Source organism: Rhinopithecus bieti, unplaced genomic scaffold (genome assembly GCF_001698545.2).
Source record: "Rhinopithecus bieti isolate Rb0 unplaced genomic scaffold, ASM169854v2 scaffold_13689, whole genome shotgun sequence".
NCBI classification, from domain to species: Eukaryota; Metazoa; Chordata; class Mammalia; order Primates; family Cercopithecidae; genus Rhinopithecus; species Rhinopithecus bieti.
The window spans coordinates 2362364-2385978 of record NW_016808044.1 but is presented as its reverse complement, the minus strand read 5'-3'; the positions used below and the strand labels follow the sequence as shown (position 1 = coordinate 2385978).

Sequence of the window (23615 nt, the reverse complement as noted above, 5' to 3'; positions counted from 1 at the left end):
CACGAGAATTAAAAAAAAAAAAAAAAAAAAAAAAAAAAAAAAAAAAAAAAAAAAAAAAAAGAAAGATCTTTGCTTTGCTTGTTTGCATCTAATTTTATTTCTTTACCAATAAAGATGCTTTCTCTTCAGGGGCATTATTATGACTGTGACCTGGGCAGAGCCTGTCTACAGGGTCCCCTGGGTTCTCTCAGGGCTCAGGGGCAGCATGCAGGGCTGCCTGTAGAGGCCCCTCCAGCCCTGCCTCCTACAGGGAGCCCACCCTCTGAGATGTTCCTAATTCCTGGCCCCTGGCAAGACGCGAGCTCCTCCTCTTCTTTCAGTGTCTGTGGTGGTTTCTCTGAAAAGCACTTAAGAGCCTGGAAGGGGAGATGGGCTGTGCCTCGACCACAAACGCTGCCAAAAGGAACCTGCTACAAGAGGTACAACGCTTTGAGAGAAAACTGCAAAGGAGGGAATAGGGATGATCCGCGGGGAGGCGCCTTTAAGTTGGCTGTAAGGGACACTCCAGCGTGCAGGGAGAAGGGACGCAGGAGGGCTCCCAGGCGGAGAGTACGGCTGATGGCAACGCTGCCCGGCAGTGCGGAAAGCGTGAGGTCAGCTCCGACACTCCGCTGCCAAGTGGACCCAGAAGGGCTGGGCAAGGCTCCGCTGGAGTGTTTAAAGGGTCTGGAAAACACCAAGGAGCAATGGACGACTCTGAGCGGGAGGACCCTTGGCAGTGCGCGATCTGGAAAGGAAGGAAGCCTGGATACCAAGATCAATTCGGCAGCGCCTGCAGGAAGGCCCAGACCGGAAGTGATGAAGACCCCACCTCAGGGATGCGCAGCGAGCAGGGGCAGCAGTGGTTGGGACTGGAGTGACCACACCCAGAAGAGGGGAAGGTCGGACCCCAGCCAAGCCTCATTGAAGAACCATGCAAGCAGGAGCGCATTTCATCCCCATAGTTATCCCGTGAGGTCACTGCAGGCTACAGATAAGGACACTGAGGCACAGAGAGATTGCTTTACTCACCTCTCCATAGCTAGACAGCTGCGGACTAGGACAGGAAGCCAGGCAAGCTGGCCTCAGAGTCAGTCCTTAATCACAAAATCATTCTGCTTCATGTGGTTTTATTATCTAATTAATTGCTTTTAGAGACAGGGACTTGCTCTGTCACCCAGACTGGAGTGCAGTGGTGTGATCATAGCTCACTGTAACCTTGAACTCCTGGGCTCAAGTCATCCTCCCGCATCAGCCTTCGAGTAGCCAGGACCATAGTCATGCACCACACCCCTGGGTAATTTTTTAAACATTTTTTGTAGAGAAGAGGTCTTGCTATGTTGCCCAGGCTGGTCTTGAACTCCTGGACTCAAGTGACCCTCTTGCCTTGGCATGCCAAACTGCTGGGATTATAGGAGTGAGCCATCATGCCCAGTCTCATTCTGCTTTCGTTTGAGGGGCAGAAACAGGAGACTCAAGAGAAGAAGCTGGGGCTCGAGGGCTGGCAAAGCCCAGCGTCGCTTCTCCAGGTCCTGTGAGGCATTTCAGATGGGACCCTTGGAAGCCCGCTGACCACATGTGTGACCCCAGGGGAGGCCCATCTTTTGGAAACTTTGTATCACCTGCTTTGCCCATTCCTTCAAGAAACCCTGATTTGTTGAAAGAACATAGTTCGTTCCACTATGTACAGGGTTTTCTTCTGAACTCAGAAAACCAAAAACAAAACCACCTTAAAAACTGTGTACGCATCAAGACTCAAAGCCCAGGTGCATTGCAGGATGTTTGTTTAATTTGCAAAACCTTCACCATGAGGTTTCTTTGAGTAATTAGCTCCCAAGTGCATATGAAAATATTATAGCTAAAACATTTGTGGAAAGCAAAAAAAAAAAAAAAAAAAAGCTTCAACTGAGTAGATTTAGATATACTTGCATGCTAAAAAGTGTCCAAAATGTTCCTGGTTTTCTCCTTGCCTTTCATATTTGTCAGCGAATTTAGTGACAAACATCAATTACCTGAAAAATGCCCTTGTGGTAGGTGGTAGCACTGAATTGTATTACAGATCTCATTGAAGGAGTGAAAACTTAATATACTAATGTTCACATGTACAAAGCCAGAAAATTAGGGAATTGATTAATTGTATCCCAAAAGGATGCTTTGCTTTAAGACGGCATTCACTAAATACTGAGAACTATTGCATTAAAGTTCTTTGTTTTGATGGTGTTAGTTCCTGGGGACCAGGAGGCTAAGAGTGGGGAATGGGATAGAGAGGGTGAGGGTGAGAGAGTGGGGTAGAGAAATATAGTGAAATGTTAAAAGCTCGGTCAGAGTGAAAATAAGCATCCTTTTCCAAAGCGTGTTTGTTATATGGGGGAAATAAAGAGTTTTAGAGTCAAATGTGATTATGGAATCTTGGCTTAAACACTGTTCATCAGTTTCTCCAAGAATGCTTACACCTTTTTTTTTTTTTTTTTTTTTTTTTTTTTTTTTTTTTTGGGTAGGATCTTGTGATGCCACCAAGGCTGCCTAGGCCAGAGTGCAGTGATGCAATCATAGCCCACTGCAGCCTCTATCTCCTGGGCTCAAGTGATTCTCCCGTAGCTGGGACTATAGGTGCATACCACCATGCCCAGCTCATTAAAACAATTGTTTTAGAGACAGAGTCTTGCTATGTTGCCCAGGCTGGTGGCAAACTCCTGGCCTCAAGTGATCCTCCCACTTCAGCCTCCTAAAGTGCTGGAATTAAAGGTATGAGCCACCATACCTGGCCCTGCTCAGGGCTTTAATATACTTCCTTGGTTTGTGACTCTTTAAGGATAAGGTTTGCATTGTCCACATTTACTTACCCAGAGCACCCTTTGGATTGGTGTGGGTGACATTACACAGGGCTGGTGTTCCTGGGAACACACTTTGGGAAATGCAGTGTCAGTTTTCATTAAGAGGATGGCATTCAGATTTTCCTTTATTGGAGAGACCTTGATTGTTGGGTGAACATAAGCAGGGGTTCAATGAGGAAAAGGGTCTTTCTCCATGCCTGGGAGAAACCTTGGAGGAACAGAGGAAAAGAGAGTACTGAAAAGGCTGAAAAAAGTCCAGATTTGTCACCAGGTTGCTACCAGCGAGAGTAGAGATTCACTCCTTGGTGCTCCAGGGAAGAACCTGGGAAAGGGTGGGGTAGAAGTCACAGGAAAGCAGATTTCAACTTGAGATGAGAAAGAACTTTCCAAAAATTAGAATTCTCTGAAGAGGGAAGTATTTGAACAGAGTCTTGTGAATAATTTTGGAGGAGGGACAGTTGCATGTACCAGGAGTAGGACTTGGGAGACCTTCAAAACGATCTCCTTCGATGACTGGATTACCAGTTAGACAGCTCTCAGAGGAAATAGGACTTGGTTCACAGAAATCCCATGCACTGCATTCAATTAATTAGGTGCACCATTACTTTGCTAAGAATTGACTTATTTGAATGTTGTCTAATTTCTTCCTCCTCCTGGGCCTGTGTAGCTTTGATAGTTTGCATGGCTGGTTTAACAGCTCTCTGTGGAAATGAGAAAATCATTCAATCAGATGAAATGGATTTGGATGAGCAAAGGAGCTTTTTTCAGTGTGGATATTTTAGAAACGCCTATACCATTTAGATTATAGTAGTTAGAAATCTTGGGACTTTCTGATCAGCTAGCATCTAATGATCAAGTTAATGAAATACTTGAAATTTGATAAGCTGAATAGGATGGAATATTTTCATCTAATTTGGGATCCAGATTTACACCTTGTTTACTTGGATTTGCTAGGTGATTAGAGAGGCTCTAACTCCAAATGCATAAGATGAAGTAAACATTGATGTATACAATGTGATGTATTTCAATTCAAATAAAATGCTTAGAATTCAAGTCACCAAGAATCTAAGACCCCCTGAGACGGTTCTCAACAGGCGGCCCCGTCCTTCCTGGGTGTCAGGAAGTACCTGGAGCAAGGAGGGCCCTACAATGTTTAGGGGAAGACTTGTTAGATGCAGGGCTGACTCAGTTCCTATGCTGCTCCCTCTGGGAAATAAGATCTTATTTTGGGGAGGAAACTGGGGAGCGGAATGGTTCAGTGGCTTGCTGCTTAGCGGCAAATAGATAAAAGGAGACACAGAGGGTGACATTAAGGGACTCGCAGAAGGGCAGCTTTACTCCCCCTGTTTGAAATACCTATCCAAGAAATGCCAGGCAAAGCCTCACTCGACACGGTGGGCTCCTCTGCAGCAAGCCCCTGCGTTTTCTTCTTGGCCCTGCGTTTTGGCCTTGTGAGTTTGCATGTTTGGTTTGAAAGCTCTCTATGGAAATATTCAGTTATTTTTTCCATCAGATGGCCCCATGGCAGGGGGTGTGGCAGCAGGAACCCTTGCTGAAGGGCCCCCGGCCCAAGTGAGATGGAGCTGGTGTCAAGCACATAAGCAATGTTTCCGCTAGATGGAGGGCTCTGCACATTGTCACAAACCCCCGTTTTGTGCCTAGCCTTTACAAATCCCAGTTATTTAAATCCCTGGGTTTACTTAGCTCCATTCCCAGTTTGGCTGGGGGTGTTTCTTGGCACTCTGTTCCTGACTGTGACGTAGACCCTTAGCTGTGAGGCAGCTGGGGAGCCGCCAGCAGTGGAGACCCCCAGCCCTCACTCAGTGTGCTCTCCACCCTCTCCTAGCCCCAGCCCCCGGGATGGACCCTGAAACTGACCTCTGCCCCCAGCCCTCTTGGCCTTGGAGAGCCTCTGCCTCCCTCCTGGCCCTGGGTCACAACCCTGGGGCAGGGTCTGTGCTCCTCTGGCTCTGTTGATTGCTGGTCTCGGCTCTCAGCTCCATCCCTTCCCATGAAGGACAGGGAGGAGCCATCTGTGCAGACTCCAGTGGGGCGACTGTGGAATGGACTGGCCCAGACCACAGGGGATGTGGTCTCTGGTGCCACTTCTGTCATGCCTTCTGCTCTTACTGGGATGGGGACTGAGGTGTGTTTATTCCTCTGCAGAAGACAACAGTAGTGTGGTAGATGACTGCAGAAGGGAGGGCAGGGTGGTGGAAATACAGTGAGAGGGCCTAGGAAGGTGGTCTATGGACGTGGTACCCACGCAACAGGCACTGTGCATAGCTGTGCTGGGGCGAGAACAGATTCTCGTGAATTCTGCCTAAAAGGCATGTCTTGGAATTGGCCGGCATGGTGGCCCTATCCAGTTGGGGAATGGCTGCTCAGCAGGGAGTCCTAGCTGGTAGGCTTGTGTGTGGTCCAGAGCTTGCCACCTTTTAGAGAAACTGCTGAGGGCCGGGAGATTGAGGTGGCTGGAGAGGCTTTGGCGTGCATGGGCCACAGATGGACCCCACTTCACATCACCAGCAAGACCTTCTGTTGGCTTTCAGCTCTTCTCTACAGCCTTCCAAATGGAGTCCCCAGTGAAAACAGAAAGTGGTGACTGTTTTCCAGAGAGGGAGACTTTCCACAAATGTAAAAGAACTAGGCAGAGATGTTTCTCTTGAGCACTTCTGGTTAGATATTTTACAAGCCTTCTAGTGAGAAGAGATTAGAAATTTAAATGCCAGAACCACTCTTGATTTCTTTTTGTAGTATATTCTCTCCCCATCCCCAGCTGCATCCTCCTTGTCATCCTCTCCCCCAACCCTGCCCCCAGCCCCAGACACTAACCCCTTGGGACCCACTCTTGGTTTCCTTGTCTCAAGTTGCCTTGATATATGCACACACACATACACACACATCCATGCATGCATGCACAGACACACACACGTATGAACATATATACACAAATACAAACTCATACATGCACGTACTTGTGCATACACGTACTTGTGCATACACATACACATGCATACACACACACGTGCACACACAGGCACTTGTGCACACACATGCATGCACACACATGTGCACACATGTTCCCTCTGGGTGGCCCACAGAACACACATTCCCTTGGCAGCCAGCGCCACCGAGGCCTCAGACTCCAGGAACACCCTGACCCTTGGTGTCTGAGACACATCGACCCACTACGGAGGGAAGAATCTACTAAGGGAGAAGTGTCCCCTCCCATCCCCACCCCCTGGGTGGGCAGAGGAGAATGTCTCACCCCCCAGAGAGGAGGAGAATAAGCTGAAGGCTCTCTGGTGAGTCACTCAGGTTAATTCAACAAACTCCTACGGGCATTTGAAAAATGTTAATGCTATTCATGAATTCAACTGGAGTCTAAGAGGAAATAATGGAAAGTTATTGGTCAAAAATCGAGAAGAGGCTGGGTGCGGTGTCTCATGCCAGTATTCCCAGCTCTTTTGGTGGCCGAGGTGGGCGGATTGCTGGAACCCAGGAGTTCAAGACCAGACTGAGCAGCATAGCAAGACTCCATCTCTAAAAAAAATTCTAAAAGAAATGAACCCAGGCCAACTCTCTGGTCCGATTGACCAGTTGCCTCCCAGGTGAGTCCCCAGGGAGGCCCTGGGAGGACTATGTCAGCTGTCATTGACTTCAGCATCCTTCCATTGGCCTCAGCACAGGGTAGGCACTTGGCAAATGCAAAACACTAATTAGAGTTAGTGGCCTGAACTGTGCTCTGTAGCAAAAGCTGAACTGTGCTACTGTGCTCTGTAGCAAAAGCTGTCGATGGAGAACCAAGAACCTCCCTAGAGTCTCTCTCATGGCTTTCCCAGCCAGATCCCATGTCTCTCTTACTAATTACTTCCTCAGAGTTCCTGAGCTTCCTGTTGTTGCACAGGCATCTTTGAGGCACAAGAGCAGAACGCTTGTGGGGGCCGACTTGGCTCCGGTTGCTGAGTTCAAATCCCACCCCCGCCACTTCTCTGCTGTGTGACCTTGGGCAAGTTTTTCAACCTCTCTGTGCCCTGTTTTCCACTTGTAAAATCAGGATAAGTAGAAAACCTGCTTTATAAAGTTGCTGTGGGGGTTCAGTGGGTGAACACTTGTAAAATGCTTAGAGCAGTACCCAGCACCTCCTAAATGCTATCGATTCCTGTCTTTTCTTTCTTCTTTTCGTTCCTCCACCAGTGCCTCTAACTGCTTGTCCCATGGGCATCAAACTAAAGACTGAGCACAGTGGCTCATGCCTGTAATTCCAGTACGTTGGGAACCTAAGGCAAGAGGATCACTTGAGGCCAGGAGTTTGAGACCATCCTGGGCAGCATAGTGAGATCCTCATCTCAACAAAAACTAAATGAAAAACATTAGCCAGGTGTGGTGGTGCTCACCTGTAGTCCCACCTCCTTGGGAGGCTGAAGTGGAAGGCCCACTTGAGCCCAGGAGTTCCAGGCTGCAGTGAGATATGATTGTGCCACTGGACTCCAGCCTGGGCAACGGAGTGAGAAAAAGGAAAAAAAAAGTTGCCTAACATCTGTAGGTGTAGAGAAGGACATTCCAGATCAAGCAAGGGGCATATCTCAGGGATAGGAGAGGGATGGGGTGGGGCACTAGAGTGGTCTCCCACTGCATGGAGCTTACCTGTCACAACCTGGGCATGTCCAGGTACTGCGGCCTTATCCCCGCCTGCATCCAGCTCCCCAAGTGTCACTTCCTCAGAAAGGCCTCAGGGACAGAACACCATCGGTCACCGCACCCCACAGCCCTCTCCATCCCCACTCCACGTTTGATTTTCTTCTTAGCACTCACCACTTCCCTGTGGGATAAATAGATCTTACTGCTCATCTGTCTCTCTCTCCTCCCTCCTATAGGAATGTCAGCTCTGTGTGCACAGGATTCCTGCCTGTCTGTTCAGTGTCGGATCCTAAACAAGGCCTGGCCCCTCCACAGGCACACACATAATTTTTAAATGACTGAATAAATCTAAAAATCATTACTTTATTTTCCTCTTTGTATAAAATCTTTGTGAGGGATGGAAACTCCCTCCAGCCTCACGACAGGAGACTAGGCTGTAAAGGCTATACAATCATTAGCAACGAATCATTCCTTTACATAACATTCACACAGCTTCCTACAGTAGGCATATTTATGTTGTCGTCTAACATATATGTTTTAATTTTCAAGCGTTTGGTTCTAGATCTACATGTTCTCTCCAGGAGGTCAGGAAGCCTGTGTTCTCTGATTATCTTTTATAATCAAGAAGATTCTGGAACACAGTGGCCTTCAAAAAAGCATTGGTGGTGTTAAAATAGATCCCCACGACTTCCTAAAACCTGGCAGTCTTTGAAGATTCTGTTCAATTCTCACTGCTCCATCAAAGATGCCCCCAGAGCTGTAGCTCTCTCTGATCTCAGCCACTCCCTTGAACTCCTGGCGGTTCGTGTTGCAACCTCTCATTTGGTATTTAATTGTACACTGTCTTGGGGCATCTCTTGAGCTATTATTTTACTGAGTATGAAACCCTTTTATTGTCCTATTTTTCATAGAACTCTATCTTTCACCTCTATTAGTTTGCAGTCTTTCCAAGAGTAGCAACCAAACAGCATTTACTTTTTTTGTGTCTACCACTGGGTGCTCAGATTGTACAATGCAATTCAACAGTTCACATTTGAGTGAAAGAATAAATGAATGAGGAAAAAGCCTATCTATCTAGTCCCATCGAATTTTTGCATTGAGACTTTATCTCTGTGACTCTGACCCGAAAAGCACTTGAGGCACTAGAGGTGGATATGGATATTGGCAATGATTTTCCTTCGGAAATGTTGATTGGCATCTTGGTATCTTATTTCAGAAATCCTGGAAATGTCTCTCTCTGAAGACTAAAGCTCAGTCATTCCAGAAATGATGCGTTGGCTGTTTTTGTGTGATGCTTGATTCACTGTGCATTTTTCATTCTTTCTCTAACACTTGACATCCCTTTATTCAGGAGGTCAAGGTCACGGGTGTTGAGACAGGTCACTTTGAAAAGGAGCTTATGAAAGTGGACTTCAGCACTGATGTTAGAGTAGAAATGAGGTCTTCACTTCACAAATTCATGCAACTGTAGAGGTGGAAAGAACGTTGCCGACACAGCCATAACGTTGTTGCTGTTGTTGTTTGAGACAGAGTCTTGCTGTGTCACCCAGAGCCCAGGCTGGAGTGCAGTGCCGTGATCTCAGCTCACTGCAGCCTCTGCCTCTGGGTTCCAGTGATTTTCCTGCCTCAGCCTCCTGGGTAGGTGGGATTATAGGTGCACGCCACCATGCCCAGCTAATTTTTGTATTTTTAGTAGAGACAGGGTTTCACCATGTTGGCCAGGCTGGTCTCAAATTCCTGACCTCAGGTGATCCACCCGCCTCAGCCTTGCAAAGTGCTGGGATTACAGGTGTGAGCCACTGCACCTGGCCGTAATTCTTTAAAAAGACATGAAGCCAAGGCTTTAAGAGGAGGCCCTCTAGATACCCTTCAATATTGTGCAGATAAGAAATATCCAGATTAGACACATACCTTAGGATTCCCCTGTGGTGGGCAGGGTTTTCTGCAGATAAGCAACATAGAAAGAAATGAAGCTGTGGTTGACAGTTTAGAGCTTATTTCCTCACCTTTTAAATTTAAATAGTTATAAAAAGGGTGATATAAATACTGTATGAAAAGATACCTGAAAGAGCAGCCAGCCAGAATTCATAAGAGGATTAAATAGAAAGATAATGGTCCCTCTTCAATTATTAAAATAATACGATGAGCCCCATGTGAAGTACTATGTGTGGCACCTGCTCTTGTTGCCTTGGTAGTAAAGAGAAAACAGGACTAGGAAGTTGAGGGCTGATTCCAAGGTGTTTTCCAGTGGTAGCTGCTAAGCACCCTGTTGAAAGGAGTTTAAGTGCGTCTTGGAGGAAGGAGCCTGTCTTCCTGTTGTTAAGTTGTACAAATGGAAAAATTCAGGAGGCACAGGTAGGCCAGTTAATAATTTAATTGGGTTTAATTGCAATGTTTTGGCTCTGGGAAGAGAAGGGAAACCTCTGCAGTCAGCATTTAGCCAGTGGAAGCCACCCCTTATCAGCAGGGTCCCAATGATGACGAGTAAGTGGGTTTTACAGCAGAGGGTCCCCCGGGCTTGGTCTACCTCATTATCCTTTCTTGGAGTTTAGGATCATTCTGGGCCAGCTGGGAAGGCCTAGCACCAGCTCCTGGAGCTTCTTTCTCTTGGTTCAGAAGTGTGCAATGGAGGTTACCTGATGATGTTACTGTTGTAATTCTAGAGAACTCGATTGGAGAGGCTGGGATTATTGATTCAAGGTCTCCCCATTTCTCTATGGCTCTTGTAAAGGACAGATTCCCCCCTCTTTAAACCCTGGAGGGCCTAGTTCATGGAAACAGATACCTCACATTTCTGCATTGAACGTGATGGTGATTGGTGGCTGGCATCTTTTCTGAATAGAGATAATGGCCAAATTATTAAAGATGCCCCAGTTGCACCCAGATTTCCAAGACTGAGCAACTCTTACTGGAGAATATTGAATTTCAGTTTTCCCCTCTACCCTAAAAATACCTTGGGTTGCAGGATGGTGCAAAGCCCAGGGTCAGTCCCTCTGCTGTGTTCCATGCGCTGCCCCAGGCATCATGTTACTCCTGGGGGACTCTGGACAAATGACTTAATGTTTTTGTGCCTTAGCTACTTCTGTGAAATGGGAATAATAATAGTTGCTAACTCATAGGGTGGTTGTGAGGGTTAAATGTGTTAACACATCTAACATGCTTTGAACAATACTTGGCTCACACGTTGTAGCTATTATTATTATTACTGTTATTATTAGAAATAAGGTCTCACTCTGTTGCCCAGGCTAGAGTGTCATGGCAGGATCATAGCTCACTGCAGCCTTGAACTCTGGCCTCAAGCGATTTTCCCACCTCAGCCTCCCGGGTAGCTGGGACTACAGATGCGCACCATCATGTATGGCTAATTTAAATTTTTTTGTGTGTATAGAGAAACAGAGATCTTGCTATGTTGCCCAGGTTGGTCTCAAATTCCTGCCTCAAGTGATCTTCTTGCCTTAGCCTCCCAAAGTGCTGGGATTACAGGCGTAAGTCACCATGCCTTGCTGACTGTAGCTTTATTATTATTATTGTCTTCAAATCGGTTCCCCCTTCCTGCTCTTAATTCTGTATCTCATGGTCTCTGTGGTGAATCATCATGGGCTAGAGGATGTGGATGGGGCCTTCCAGGCCCAGTTCCCAGTGGATGGTTCAAGGCTACCTTCTCCAAGCAGGGAAAGCCTTGCTCCAGAGGCTGAACAAACTCTAGGGGTACAGACCCCAAATTCCAGGATCACAAACCCCTCTGGAATCTTGGGCAGGTCTCTCTGGCTGGCAATGGGCCACCCATCTGGCTGTGTCCCTTGGGATGAATTGTTTAAATAAAGGAGAAGCCTCAGGGGACCCCCTGGTTGGCCCTGCCTGCTCCAGATGGCAGCTCATATCAGGCAAAGTTGCATTTCTAAGGAAGGGTGGGAACCTTTCTTCATTGCTGAGGGTGAGCGTGCCATGCAGGGCTGTCCAACCCCTGGGCATCCTTCAGAAACTCTGGAGCCATGGGGTTCACTGCCAGTACTTAAGCCTGTTTGGCAATTTGAAAAAAAAGGAGTCCCTAATTTCCCTATTAGCACCGTCCCAGTGAGTTTGATTTTGCAGTTTCTCCGGTATGTGCTCCTCCTCCCCGCATACCAGCAGGCTGCCGAGGAAGGTTTCCCTAATGTTTGGAAACACTGAAGGTAGTTTAGTAAATGGGCCTGTTCTGGCAGTGGTGCTCATCCACGTTTTCCAAAATGTGTGTAATTCCCACTCTAGTCTCGGCTCCCCAGTCGGCAATATGTTCTGAAGTGTCAGTTCTAAATGCAGCCCATTCCTTGCACAGTGGGGAAATGTGGCATGCTCTGTGGCATGGGCCAGGGCTCTTGGTGATGTAGGTGCACTTGGAATTCTATTTAGGCACCCACGTGACACCCCAACATCTTCCCATTCTCAGCAGAAAGATGTAAACTATTGAAGAGCTGTCTGCTTCGCTGCCTTGGGACTGAAGAAACAGAATTGCTCTCTTGGGCGTGACTGGCAATTTAGGACTAATGGAGATTGTGGGGAAAGGATGAATAGGGCAGGTTGGGGTGTGAAGGCTTTTTTCTGCAACACGGCCCTGGGTCTGGGATGGGAAGCACCTGAAACTTCTCTGCCTAGAAGAGGACAGTGGTCCCAAGGCTGTTTCTACAGGGGCCATAACAGCACATGGGGGCATGGACAGTTTAGTCAACCAGCCCCGAATATCTGATTCATTTAGAAATCTGAATTGACTGGATTCCAATCCAGCTAACGTTTATTGAGCCCCTGTTGTGTGGCCAGCATTGTGCTTAAACTCATGTCTGTTGTTTTGAGCATGCCTGACGGGAGCTCCTATCTGGTTGACATGGGGCACATAACTGCATCGTGTTCCGCTCAGGAAACATGTATTGAGTGCTGCTTCTGTGCTAGACTTGGGGATTCTGAGTTGGGCGGAGATGAGAAGAGACCTCATCTCCTACTTCCCTGCCCAGGGAGTCCTTGGTGGTCCCAGAACTGTTCAGCAGAAGCATTTGCTTAATCTCAAGGCATTTTGTTCTTTAGGAATTCTGGTTCTATTTCTTATCCAAAAAGAGACACAGATACTGGAGCTGAAATTTGTTATTGTACATAAAACATTCTGTTCGCTTCATCTGGTTATTTGATGGGAAACAGTGGCGTTTGGATGCCTGTTTATTTCTCACTATTGGTAAAATAATCCTGTCTCCCGCAGGCTTGCCACTTGGGTCCACTCCCCATCCTCCTCCAGCACCGTGACTGGGTTTCTGGGGCGCTGGGCACTATGGCCATGGGAAACTTAGACTTTTGGGGTCTTTCTGTTGTAAATTCTTGGCTGTGGGCTCTGCAGTGCATGCAGGAAGGAGCCGGGGTTCCAGAGCATATGATTTGAAAATAGGAAGAAGGGGGAGATGCCAGATATATAAAAGCACATGGATTTTTTCACACTGGGGTAGGGGGTTTAAAAAAAATCTCAATTCTGAAAAATAGACCTAGTGTGCAAACCCTTTTCCAACTCACGAGCTCATTAGGAGTCAAATTCCACCAAAGCCGTGCCAAAGAGTGGGCCTGTAACCCAAGAGATCCCTTTGGAAGGACTGTCAATATCTGATCCCAGGAATAAGGGGAACCCCTGTGTGTGTGAAGAGAAAATCTTAGGTTCAGCTGTGCCTCCCCGCTTCCCTCCCTCCTCCAGGGATCTCGGGTTTAATGTTGGCCCTTTTTGGAATCCACACAGCACCTTTCTCATGGGTTTAAAAATAGACTCTAGGGCTGCCAACCCTCTTAAAAAGAACATGATGGAGATCGGTGCCAACTCTGTGGGGCCTGATCTGGGCTCTGATCACCTCCCTAAATAGACCCCCGCACTTGCCATCCCTTACTCCAGCCAGGCTGGGTGCCCAGGGTACCTTAATTGACCACTGGGCACTCCCCACACAAAGTTAAATAGAAAAACAACCAAGACTCCATTCCCCTCTCCCTTTCTTCTGTCACTGCCATCAAGGTTAAGAAGGAATGACCAGGTTTGGAGGGGGTCAGGTTGGATTTCTGATTCAATTCAATGTGACATTTGTGTGGAACAGTCTGTAAAGTTCCTTCCTAGTTAATAACATTTCCCTGACAGCGATGCTCCTGGTGGCTGACACACTCCCCAGGGTGGTCGCTGGCTGGGTCTGAGTGGCGATAAACCAGCCTGCCTTTCTCAGTAAAGGGTGGAGTTCCTGGTACCCACCCTTATCGGTGGTGCCCAGAGTCTCTAGGAACAGGGGTGGCTCCTTGGGTGGGTGGGGATGGAACAGATGGAAGGAGGGTCAGAAGGAGAGCTGAACGGGTCAGCGGGCCACAGCCAGCGGCAGGACACTGCAAGGGCAGCTGCGGACAGGGAGCATGGGGGCACAACTGAGTCCACACATTGTTTCTTTGCTGCAGAGAATATGGGCATTGAAAAGGGTGCATTGTAAGCCCAAGAGGTCTGGGTGCAGGGCAGAGCTTTGAGATTTCTTGGGGTCCTGATTTCGGCCATGGGTGTTTGACCCTGGGTAATCAGTGATGAGGCCTCGATTTTCCAGTGTTGAGGTGATATCAGTGACACCCCACACCTCTGGGGGAGATGTTAACCTTTGACAAAAGCTTTAGTTGAGAAGAAATGGAGGGGAGGAGGAAAAAAGAGGGTCAGCTGTCATTGATGGAACACTTACCGTGTGCCGGAAATGGTGGTCGGCATTTTACATTATCCCCCAATATTGGAGAGATGGGTGAAGCTATTTTCATTTTACTGATGTAGAAATCAACGCTCAGAAAAGTTATTTCCTTTATCAAAAGCTGCACAGCTCTACTGATTTAGAGTCTCTTAAGAGGCTGTCCAGAAAGCAAATAGTGTTGTTGCTATTGAGTTCTGGGTTTGAGTTGATTGAATAGGAGGGTTAAGCGGGATGGTCATTGCTACAGGGCCTGAGCTGCCAGGACGCCCTTCTCTCGAATCCTGGGGCTGCCCTGATCTCAGCTCTGATGTCCCTGTAGAGAGCAGCCACCTCAAGTCTCCGACTGGCCACCATTTGAAGCAGCCTGGACCTGTTCTCCCAAATCATCCTGGGGAGGCAGAGTCGCCTAAGAATCCCACTCGCATGGGATTCTTTGCTGCAGGCTTGTGTTCTTCCGGCTCATGAAATCCCTGCAGGAACTGACAGCAGCAGCAGCCCGTCAAGTGTCCCAGAGTCCCTGTCTACACCGAGAACAGCCTACCACATCAAGCCAGGAGCAAGCTGGGGATTTAAGTGCTGCACAGTCTATTTCTTCCCTTTCTTCTCTCTCACATCATCCCCACTTGGCATAGCTGCATGTGGCCCAGAGGACAGAACCCCAAAGGCGAGGCCTCCAGCGTTTCATTATGCTTGTCCGCAGAGAGACCTGCAAGGAGACAGTCAGTAAAATATTTAGCAAGATGGGAAAAGCCTGAAGACTCCATGAAGCTACAGGCTAGAACAGTGGTCTATGTCTGCCAAGAGTCTTTAGCCTTCTCTTCAGCCCATCAATTCCTTTCTGGTGGTTTGTTTTGATCTCACCGGCAGATCTTAGCACACTAAATGCCTACATTAAAATGTGCAGCCTTGAAGTATGAACAAAATGGAGATGGAGAAGCAGGATAATTATTTGTGGTCTAAGGGTGTGGTTGTGAGGGAAGGTTGAGGGGACAGTCAGTTATGGGGAAAAGAACAATAGTTTAGCTTTCTGAATCCCTAGAACCCAAAAAGACCCTTTCAAGTCATACAGCTTACTGAGTGGTCTATATGCCAGATCAAATGTTGAGGTTATTTTTTTTTTTCCTGCCATCCTGAAGGATCTCCTGCAAAGATTAACCCCTTTCTGACTAATGAGTTCTATCAAGTCACATATCTCTTATAGCTGGAAAGTTCTTTCTGTGGAATCTAAATCTTTTCCATAGCAACTGAATCCCAAGACTTACAGTTTCTTTATGACTCATGGAAGTGGTGGGGACATCATTCTTCTAACACCAGTCAGTAATCACTGTGTTTAGCACTGCCCAGCACTGTGCCAGTCACATAGAGGAGTAGGTGGGGAAAGCAAGGGAGAGGGACTGGGAATTTGGAATATGAGAACCAAGCTGTTTCTGCCTGGGAGATATTTAGAATTCAGTCCCAGTGGCAGGGACCACACCTAGGAATTGGTACCATATAATTAGCTCCACTGTGGCATTTCAGGCTGCAGTGCTGGAATTTATGTTTCAAGGGCTCTCTCCCTTAGCTTTATCATCTCAACTCCTTTAACCTCAGGCCTCACTGAGCAACATGTTTGTAGTTGTGTCCTTTCTCCTCCTCTTGGGCCTTGCCTGACTCATCGCCTGTCTAAGTTTCAAAGCCTCAACCCTAAGGAGGTCATGACTAATGTCAAGAATTCTTGGCAGTTCTGAGAACTTAAGTCCTCTGATAATACTTCAGCATCTTTCCCATTACACTCAGAGTGCTGTGGGTTGTATTCAGCTTCTGGTCCATTATGACCATCACATCTTTTTCTTTGTGATTATATATAACCCACAGTATTGCATAATATGAAGAAAGACACAGCTTAAGAATTATAAGAACTGAGTACCAAAATGCGACTGGAAATGTTTTGCTACTGAGCTTTGAATATTTTACTTGTAAGATCTGTTTATCTCACCTTTAAGACAGATATTCTGTATAGATAGAACTCTGAAAACTTAGTAAGAAAACCAACTTTCCAATTAAAAAATAGACAAAAGATTTGAACAGATGTATCACCAAAGAAGATATATAGGCTGGGCGTGGTGGCTCACGCCCCCGTAATTCCAACACTCTGGGAGGCCTAGGCAGGCAGATCACCTGAGGTCAGGAGTTCAAGACCGGCCTGAACAACATGGAGAAACCCCATCTCTACTAAAAAAATACAAAATTAGCTGGGCATGTTGGCGCATGCCTGCAATCCCAGCTACTCAGGAGTCTGAGGCAGGAGAATCTCTTGAACCTGGGAGGCGGAGTTTGCAGTGAGCCGAGATCTTGCCATTACACTCCAACCTGGGCAACAGGAGCAAAATTCTGTCTCAAAAAAAAAAAAAAAAGTACAGAAAGAAAAGAAAAAGAAAAAATAAGAAGATATATAGATGGCAGATAAGTACCCGAAAAAGGTGTTTGATATTATCAGTTGTTGGGGAAATGCAACAGACCCCTTCTCTACAAATTTTTTTTTTTTTAATTCGCCATGTGGTGCATCTATTAGGATGTCTGAATTAAGACAGACCATACCAAGTCTTGAAAAGGATGTGGACTGGCTGGCAGGAGGCAGGGAATAACAAGGGACATGAGGAAACTTTTGGAGGTGATTATGCCCATTATCTTATGTGGCCCTGGTTTCAGGAATATACATATGCCAAAACTTAGTAAATTGTACATTTTAAATGTGCAAGTCATAGTGAGTCAATTAATCCTCAAATAGAAATAGTTGCTAAAAAAATAGTATCTCTTTCAGTTCATTGTGAAAGTCAATTGCATTCGTGTTTTTGAAAGTATCGTATACATGATTTATTCATTTGAGCAGGGAATTTTCTCTCTCTCTCTAAATATTAATGTTGGAACAGTGCATTAGAATCTCTTGAGATATTCCACCGGGCTGTGATCAGGGATGTTCCAGTAACCATCATTTGTTAATTGGAGCTCTCTGTGTAGAGGATTCTAGCAAATCTGGAAGGTGGTTTTCAGAGGCGTGAGGCAAGAGACCTGGAGGGTGAGCTGGGCTTTAGCAGCGTGTGCCGGAGGGGGAAGGGGCTGCATGACTTACATCCAGACAGGCTGCTGCCTTCCAGAGGGTGCCCATACTCAAGTTCAGCCCCAGTGCTGTGGAGGGTCTTATGCCTGGAGAATTCTCACATTGTCGTCTTCAAATACCAGTTTTTTAACCCCCATGGGGAGGAGTAGTATTATTACACTTCAGGTCCCTGTTTTTGGCAATACCCTGGCTTTTTCTCTTGATCTTTGATTATCCTACTTCCTTGGGACGCCCGCCGATTGCTGCATGGCTTTGAAGAGTACCTGGTTTGCTTTGTAACACACTCTCATAGTATTTTCTTCTTTTTTAATTTTTAACTTTTTTTTTTTTTTTAGAGACAGGGTCTCACTCTTGTCACCTGGGCTGGAGAACAGTGGTGCAATCATGGCTCACTGCAGCCTCCAACTTCTGGGCTCAGGCAATCCTCCTGTCACAGCCTCCTGAGTAGCCAGGACTACAGGCATGTGCCACCATGCCTGGCTATTTAAATTTGTGTGTGTGTGTGTGTGTGTGTGTGTGTGTGTGTGTGTGCGTGTGTGGAGACAGGGGGTCTCGCTATGTTGCCCAAGCTGGTCTTGAACTCCTGGCCTCAAGCAATCCTCCCGCCTCAGCCTCCTAAAGTGCTGGGATTATGATCCTTCAAGATCATCCCCCACATTATCTGTTCCTGGCGCTGAGCACACTATTGTTAGGAATCTTGCTGGTGCTGCTAGTGGCAGGGCTTTGGATCAGTTTGGCTCCGAACCAGTTGGACCCACCATTTACTAGTGGTGACCTTGGTCTCGACCCATTACCTCCCTGGGCTCAGATTATTCATTTATCCAACTGTAGTAGCGTTGCCTGCCTTATGGGTGGCTGTGAGGATTAAGTGGAATAATGCAGTATGTCCATCAGCTAATAGGCGCTGAGCATGCTAGTTCCTCACCAACGCACAGCTGTACTGTACAATGTCAGGGGACAGTGGGAGAGGAAAAGAGCATTTGGTATTGTGTCTTGACTGTGACTTGAAGCCAGCACTAAGCCGACTCATGATACAAAACACCTATGATCTGAACAAGCCATATTACCAGGGGCCCAGTTACCTGACACTGCTTTTACTGACGGTTCCCTCATCCCTCTGAATTGAGCCTACTCTTGATGATGTCACCCCAAGTCTTCTCCAAAACCCCAGACATGGGTTTTGCCATCTGCCCCTGAAATGACTGCATGAAAAGGTGATGGTGGTCCCAGGACAGAACACTGGTTGCTTACTGCACGGACACAGCCTCGGGTGACGCTAGTTAACCGCCAGCGTCAGAGCAGTGCGGGAGGCAGCGGGGAGTGACAGCTCTGCTCTCCTGCAACCCAGCTGCGTCTCGCGTGGCGGCTCTCAGGCAGAATCTGGAATAGGCTGATTAACTGGTATCTCAGGACACGATGGAAGAACTCAAAACATGCAAATCGGTTATGGGGCATAAATAGAGTTTGCTGAGCTCACCCCGGCCGCGTCTCGGCAGGCTCCGAGGCCCATTTACCGGGGCATTCGGGGCGGCGGGAGGCAGGGCGGGAGGCCATGCAGCTTGGAGTTCCTCACCTCCATTGGACGTGTGTGCCTCCCCTCCGCAGGGGCAGGACGCCCGCCCCACGCCCGCCCCACGCCCGCCGGCCGGCACCTGCACTGGGACTGCACCCCCGCCCGCGCCACCGCGCGCAACCCCTCCGCAGGGCTTGGCAGCAGGTGCCTGCTCTCTGGAGAGCGCTTAGCATTAACTTTCCCATCTGACATAATCATGGAGAGAAAATGAAGAGATCCCATTAGCGGCGGGCTGGCGGGCGGGAGAGCGCAGGGCCGGGGCAGGGCCGGGGCAAGCGGAGGGCGCCTGTATTTTTAGCCAGATGCCGCGTAACTTGCTGGCGCTCCCCGCGCCGCCCAGCAGATAACCGGGAGGGGGAGCGGGAGCCGGGCTCGGATTTCAGCGCGGGCGCCGGACGATGGCAGCGCGACAGGGCAGGTCCGGGCCAGACCCTGCGGTGAGTGCACGAGCTGTCGCGGTGGCCGGTCCGGGGCCGGGGCGCGGGGACCGGGCCGAGGCTGGGGCTCTGCGTCCGTCCTGCGGGCTGTGGCTCCGTGCCTGGCTCCCTGGCGCCAACTTTCCCGGGCGGGTGCGGGCTCGCGCGCCGGGGCTGCCCTTCTGCTGCCGAGGCTTCTAGCAGGATCCAGAGGAAAATTCCTCTGGCCTGAAGGCTGCGGCTGCGGAGGGGCTGGAGCCAGGGCTGGGAGGCAGCGGGACCTGTGGCCGGCCCGGGAGAGGCGCACGGGCGGGAGCGTGGAGCCGCTGCCGGAGTGCCCCGAGGGGGGCCGGGCCCTGGCCGAGGCCGAGTCCCCTCACCCCAGGGGGAGAGCCTGGCCACGTAGATTCAGCAGAGGGTGGGAGATGCACGGCCTTGGGCTGGGCGGGCCCCTGGCCTGCGGCACGTCTGGCCCCTAAAACTTAGAAACGTGAGGCGCCCGGAGGCCCCCCGGTATCAGGAAATGAATGGGGCAGAGGAAGGCAGACCTGTTGGGCGCCCTGGCAAGCCTGGAGCTCTTCGCCGCTGTCCCCTTCGATCCTCGCAGCTCCCTGGCAGGATCCCATTTTAGCAGTGGGGAAATGGAGTTTTGGGGTGTTGGATGAGCACAGCATCAAGAGGCCAAGCAGCGCATCCCAGCCAGGTCTTCCCTGGCGACATCCCAGCCCACCCTGCCCAGCCTCCAGGGAGGGGTGCAGACAGCACAGGGAACCCCAGGGATTTTCCCAAGGTCCCGAGTTCGGGTTGAGAGATTAAGAGGGAGCCCAGCACTCCCGCTCAGGCGTCTTGTTTCCTCAATGACACCTTTGACTTGTTCATTTTATTTTTGCCAATGATAGTCAGACTGGGGAGTCTGGAGACAGTTTGTAAAGCTGTAACAGCACACCTTTCTGGAAGGCAAAAGGAAAGACACATAATAAAACACACACTTACTAGGGCCCACTGTTCACCTCTGTTTCTCCATCGTCAAGGGAGTAGAGGCAGGGCCACCTGGGTATGCTGGCTGGGGACAGCTGTCTTTCCTCATACCCCAGTGCAGCTCTCTGATCCCCCACGCACAAGCAGACAGCTCCACATCAGGGCTGCTGCCTGTCTTCTGGCTGGGCTGCAGGTCCCCCAGGAAAGGACCTGGAATCTCTTCCTGAGAGCTCTGATAGTGGCTGTGTTAAAGAAACTGCATTTTGCTCCAACAAGACCCCTTGGGAAAATGGTATTGCCTTATCACTGTTTACAGTAATTGATATTAGCTCAGTTTCCATTCGCCTTTCTAGATAGGAATTTTGTACTACAGATCTTGAGAAGGTCAGTCTGATTTGTTCTAGGGAAAACTTAGGCCACCCCAACCCCCAGAGAAGGTGTGAAGAGGCCCTGGGGTTCTCTCACCTGGGTCTGCCTGCCCGTGTTTCCGAACGTCCCCTGCTCATGGGTGACAACATGTTGACATTCTGCAGTGTGTTTCCGGCCCCTCCCTCCCAGGATACTGGAGCCCCCTCGCTCACCATGTATTGCTATATTAGTATGTGCTCAGGAAGTGCAAGTTTAATAATAGTCTGGGTGTCTCAGGTAACCAGGATTCACCACCCTTTCAGAGCAGGCCTGATGATAACTTAATTCCTAGGAAGAATTCTGTTCCCTTCCTTCTCTTCCATTCCCTTCCTCCTGACATGGGCACAGCCTCCAAACCCAGGCAGAAGGCTTTCTCCAGCCAGAGCTGAACTGGAGAGGACCCTTATGAGCACTAAAAAATGACTAGGTCAGCACAGTGGTGCATACTTGTAATCCCAACATTTTGGGAGGCTGAGGTGGGAAGATTGCTTGAGGCCAGGAGTTCAAGACCAGCCTGGGCAACATAGGGAGACCTTATCTCTAGAAAAAATAAAGAAATTAGCCAGGTGTGGTGGTGCACGCCTGTAGTTCCAGCTATTCGGGGAAGGGGTGTTGAGGCAGGAGGATCTCTTGGAGCCCAGGACTTTGAGGCTGCAGTGAGCTATAATTGCACCACTGGGGGACCATGGGGACCACTCTGGAAGAAAGAGGGAGACCCTGTCTTGAAAGAAAGAAGGAAAGAAAGAAAGAGAGAGAGAGAGAGAGAGAGAGAAAGAAAGAAAGAAAAGAAAGAAAGAAAGAAAGAAAGAAAGAAAGAAAGAAAGAAGAAAGGAAGGAAGGAAGGAGAGAAAGAAAGAAAAAGAAAGAAAGAGAGAGAAAGAAAAAAAGAGAAAGGAGAAAGAAAGAGAGAGAAAGAAGAAAGAAAGAAAGAGAGAGAAAGAAGAAAGAAAGAGAGAGAGAAAGAAAGAGAGAAAGAGAAAGAAAAAGAGAAGGAAGGAAGGAGGGAAGGAGGGAAGGAAGGAAGGAAAGAAGGAAAGAAAGGAAGGAAGGGAAATGATTGGCCCAGGAAGCAGTATAGCACAATAGTTAAGAAGATGCTACGTAGACTCAAATCTTGGCCACACTACATATTAGCTGTGTGACTTTGGACAAGTTACTTTTCTGTGACTTGGTCACTTCATCTGTAAAGAGGCGATAACAAAACACCTGCCTTGTGACAGTATTCTGAGGAGGGAGTGAATCAATTTATGTGGCATGTTTAAAACCTAGGGAGAGCTTTGTGGAAGTAAACTTGTTTTGTTTTGAAAGGAAGTTCAGGGACATCACATTGATTAGGCAGCAGGGATGCAGGCACAGCAGAATGTCTGCTGTGTGCAGATCCCCGAACACTCACACAGGTAGAATTAAATTAAAATGAAGCTGGAGACGAGGAGGGGAAGAGACACCAGAAGACAGCTTTGGTGGGGTGCACAGCAGAGGTGCCAGTGCCTCATTGGTGACCGGGGTTTGTGGACATGGCGGGTTAGTTTTCTGTATAGGATGAGCAGGCCTCCTGGCCTCCCAATCTGGGAATGGATGAGGCTTGGTCAGGTTTGTATTTTGTTGCTGTTGTTTTTCAGGTCAGTATGCACTCAGGTAAATATTTTGAATGGAACACATTGGATTCATTGGACACTTCTCCTGCCCTGTTGCATTTGTTGGATGTACCCAGGACAGGTCATTGAATTGGAGCAGTTGGACTAGACAGATGGGCAGTAGGGGCTCAGCAGAACACGATGGTAAAGATGAGTGTCACATCCCAACAAGGGCCATTTGCTCTGTAGCTGAAATATTTCCTGGCCCTTAGGAAGTTCTCAATGAATACTCATGGAATGGATCCATGGGTGCATGCATGCACATATGACCCCTTTATAACACAATCACTTGATTGTTCAGATCAAGAGAGCAAGGACCTCTATTCTGAGTTATTGTTCTCTCTTTATCCTGGCAGGATATTGGTCTTGAAATAGGACCCCAGTAAATACACTGTAGAATTAAACTAAGTGATGTGTAGTTGCTACTGGGAGTGGCATCATGGCATCATTATCTGTAGTTCACCTCCCAGATGCCCTGAGGATCCTGCTGAGTCCTGACTACTCTACGTCTGTAGAAGACCAAAAAAAAAGAAAGAAAGAAAGAAAGAAAGAAAGAAAGAAAGAAAGAAAGAAAGAAAGAAAGAAAGAAAGAAAGAAAGAAAGAGAAAGAGAGAGAGAAAGAAAGAAAGAAAGAAAGAAAGAAAGAAAGAAAGAAAGAAAGAAAGAAAGAAAGAAAGCAAGCAAGCTTCAGCAGTTGCACTTCACTGCTAACTATCTAGGTGACCTTAGCTGGTCGCTTTACTTCCCCAGGCCTCAATTTTATCATCAGTGACAAGAAGGGCTGGAACTAGATGGTTCCTTTCTAGAGACCTGTCTTGGTCTGAATAGAGTGCTCAGGGACAGAGCCCAGACCTAGTGGGACCTCCCAGCATTTTTCCTCTGCCGTGGATTAACTGTTTAATTGGCATGGGCATGCAGGCCTGCCCAGCCGCCTGCCTGTCAGGGCTGCCTGGACACCTTCAGGCTTGAAATTGCTGAGAACACCCTTGGGGTCAAGGGCAGTGGAAAGGCATAGACTTCAGTGGGGTACCCCTGGATTGAATCACCCCAAGTGTTTATCTACAGAACTTGGGCAAGTTATTAACCTCTCCAAATCTCAGTTTCATCACTTCTAAAATGGGGATAATAATTATACCTACCCACAGGTTGTAATGAGAATTAAAAGATATAATGCTGGTAATACATTTGACCCAATGGTTGGTATTATAATTTTAGTATTCTATTATGGCAACGACAGAAACGGTTTAGCCTTCCTCAGTCAAGTCCAGATGGGGCTTCCCTTACCCTCTATGTATATGCTTGTCTGTCATAAACTTTTTTTTTTTTTTTTTGAGACAGAGTC

At 48.1% G+C, this 23615-nt stretch overlaps 1 protein-coding gene across 7 annotated transcripts in view; it reads left to right on the top strand.

The window, feature by feature from the left end:
• The window catches only part of ANK1 (ankyrin 1), a 252608-nt gene that overhangs the window by 113595 nt on the left and 115398 nt on the right, over window positions 1–23615 (top strand). Inside the window, exon 1 of one of the 7 annotated variants that reach the window (XM_017885324.1) lies at window positions 18678–19274. The exons of the other annotated variants lie outside the window; for them this stretch is intronic. Coding sequence (XP_017740813.1) covers window positions 19236–19274 — 39 coding nt within the window. The 5' untranslated portion in view covers window positions 18678–19235. Of the gene's footprint in view, window positions 1–18677; window positions 19275–23615 lie in introns of those variants that run through there. 7 annotated transcript variants of the gene reach the window in all.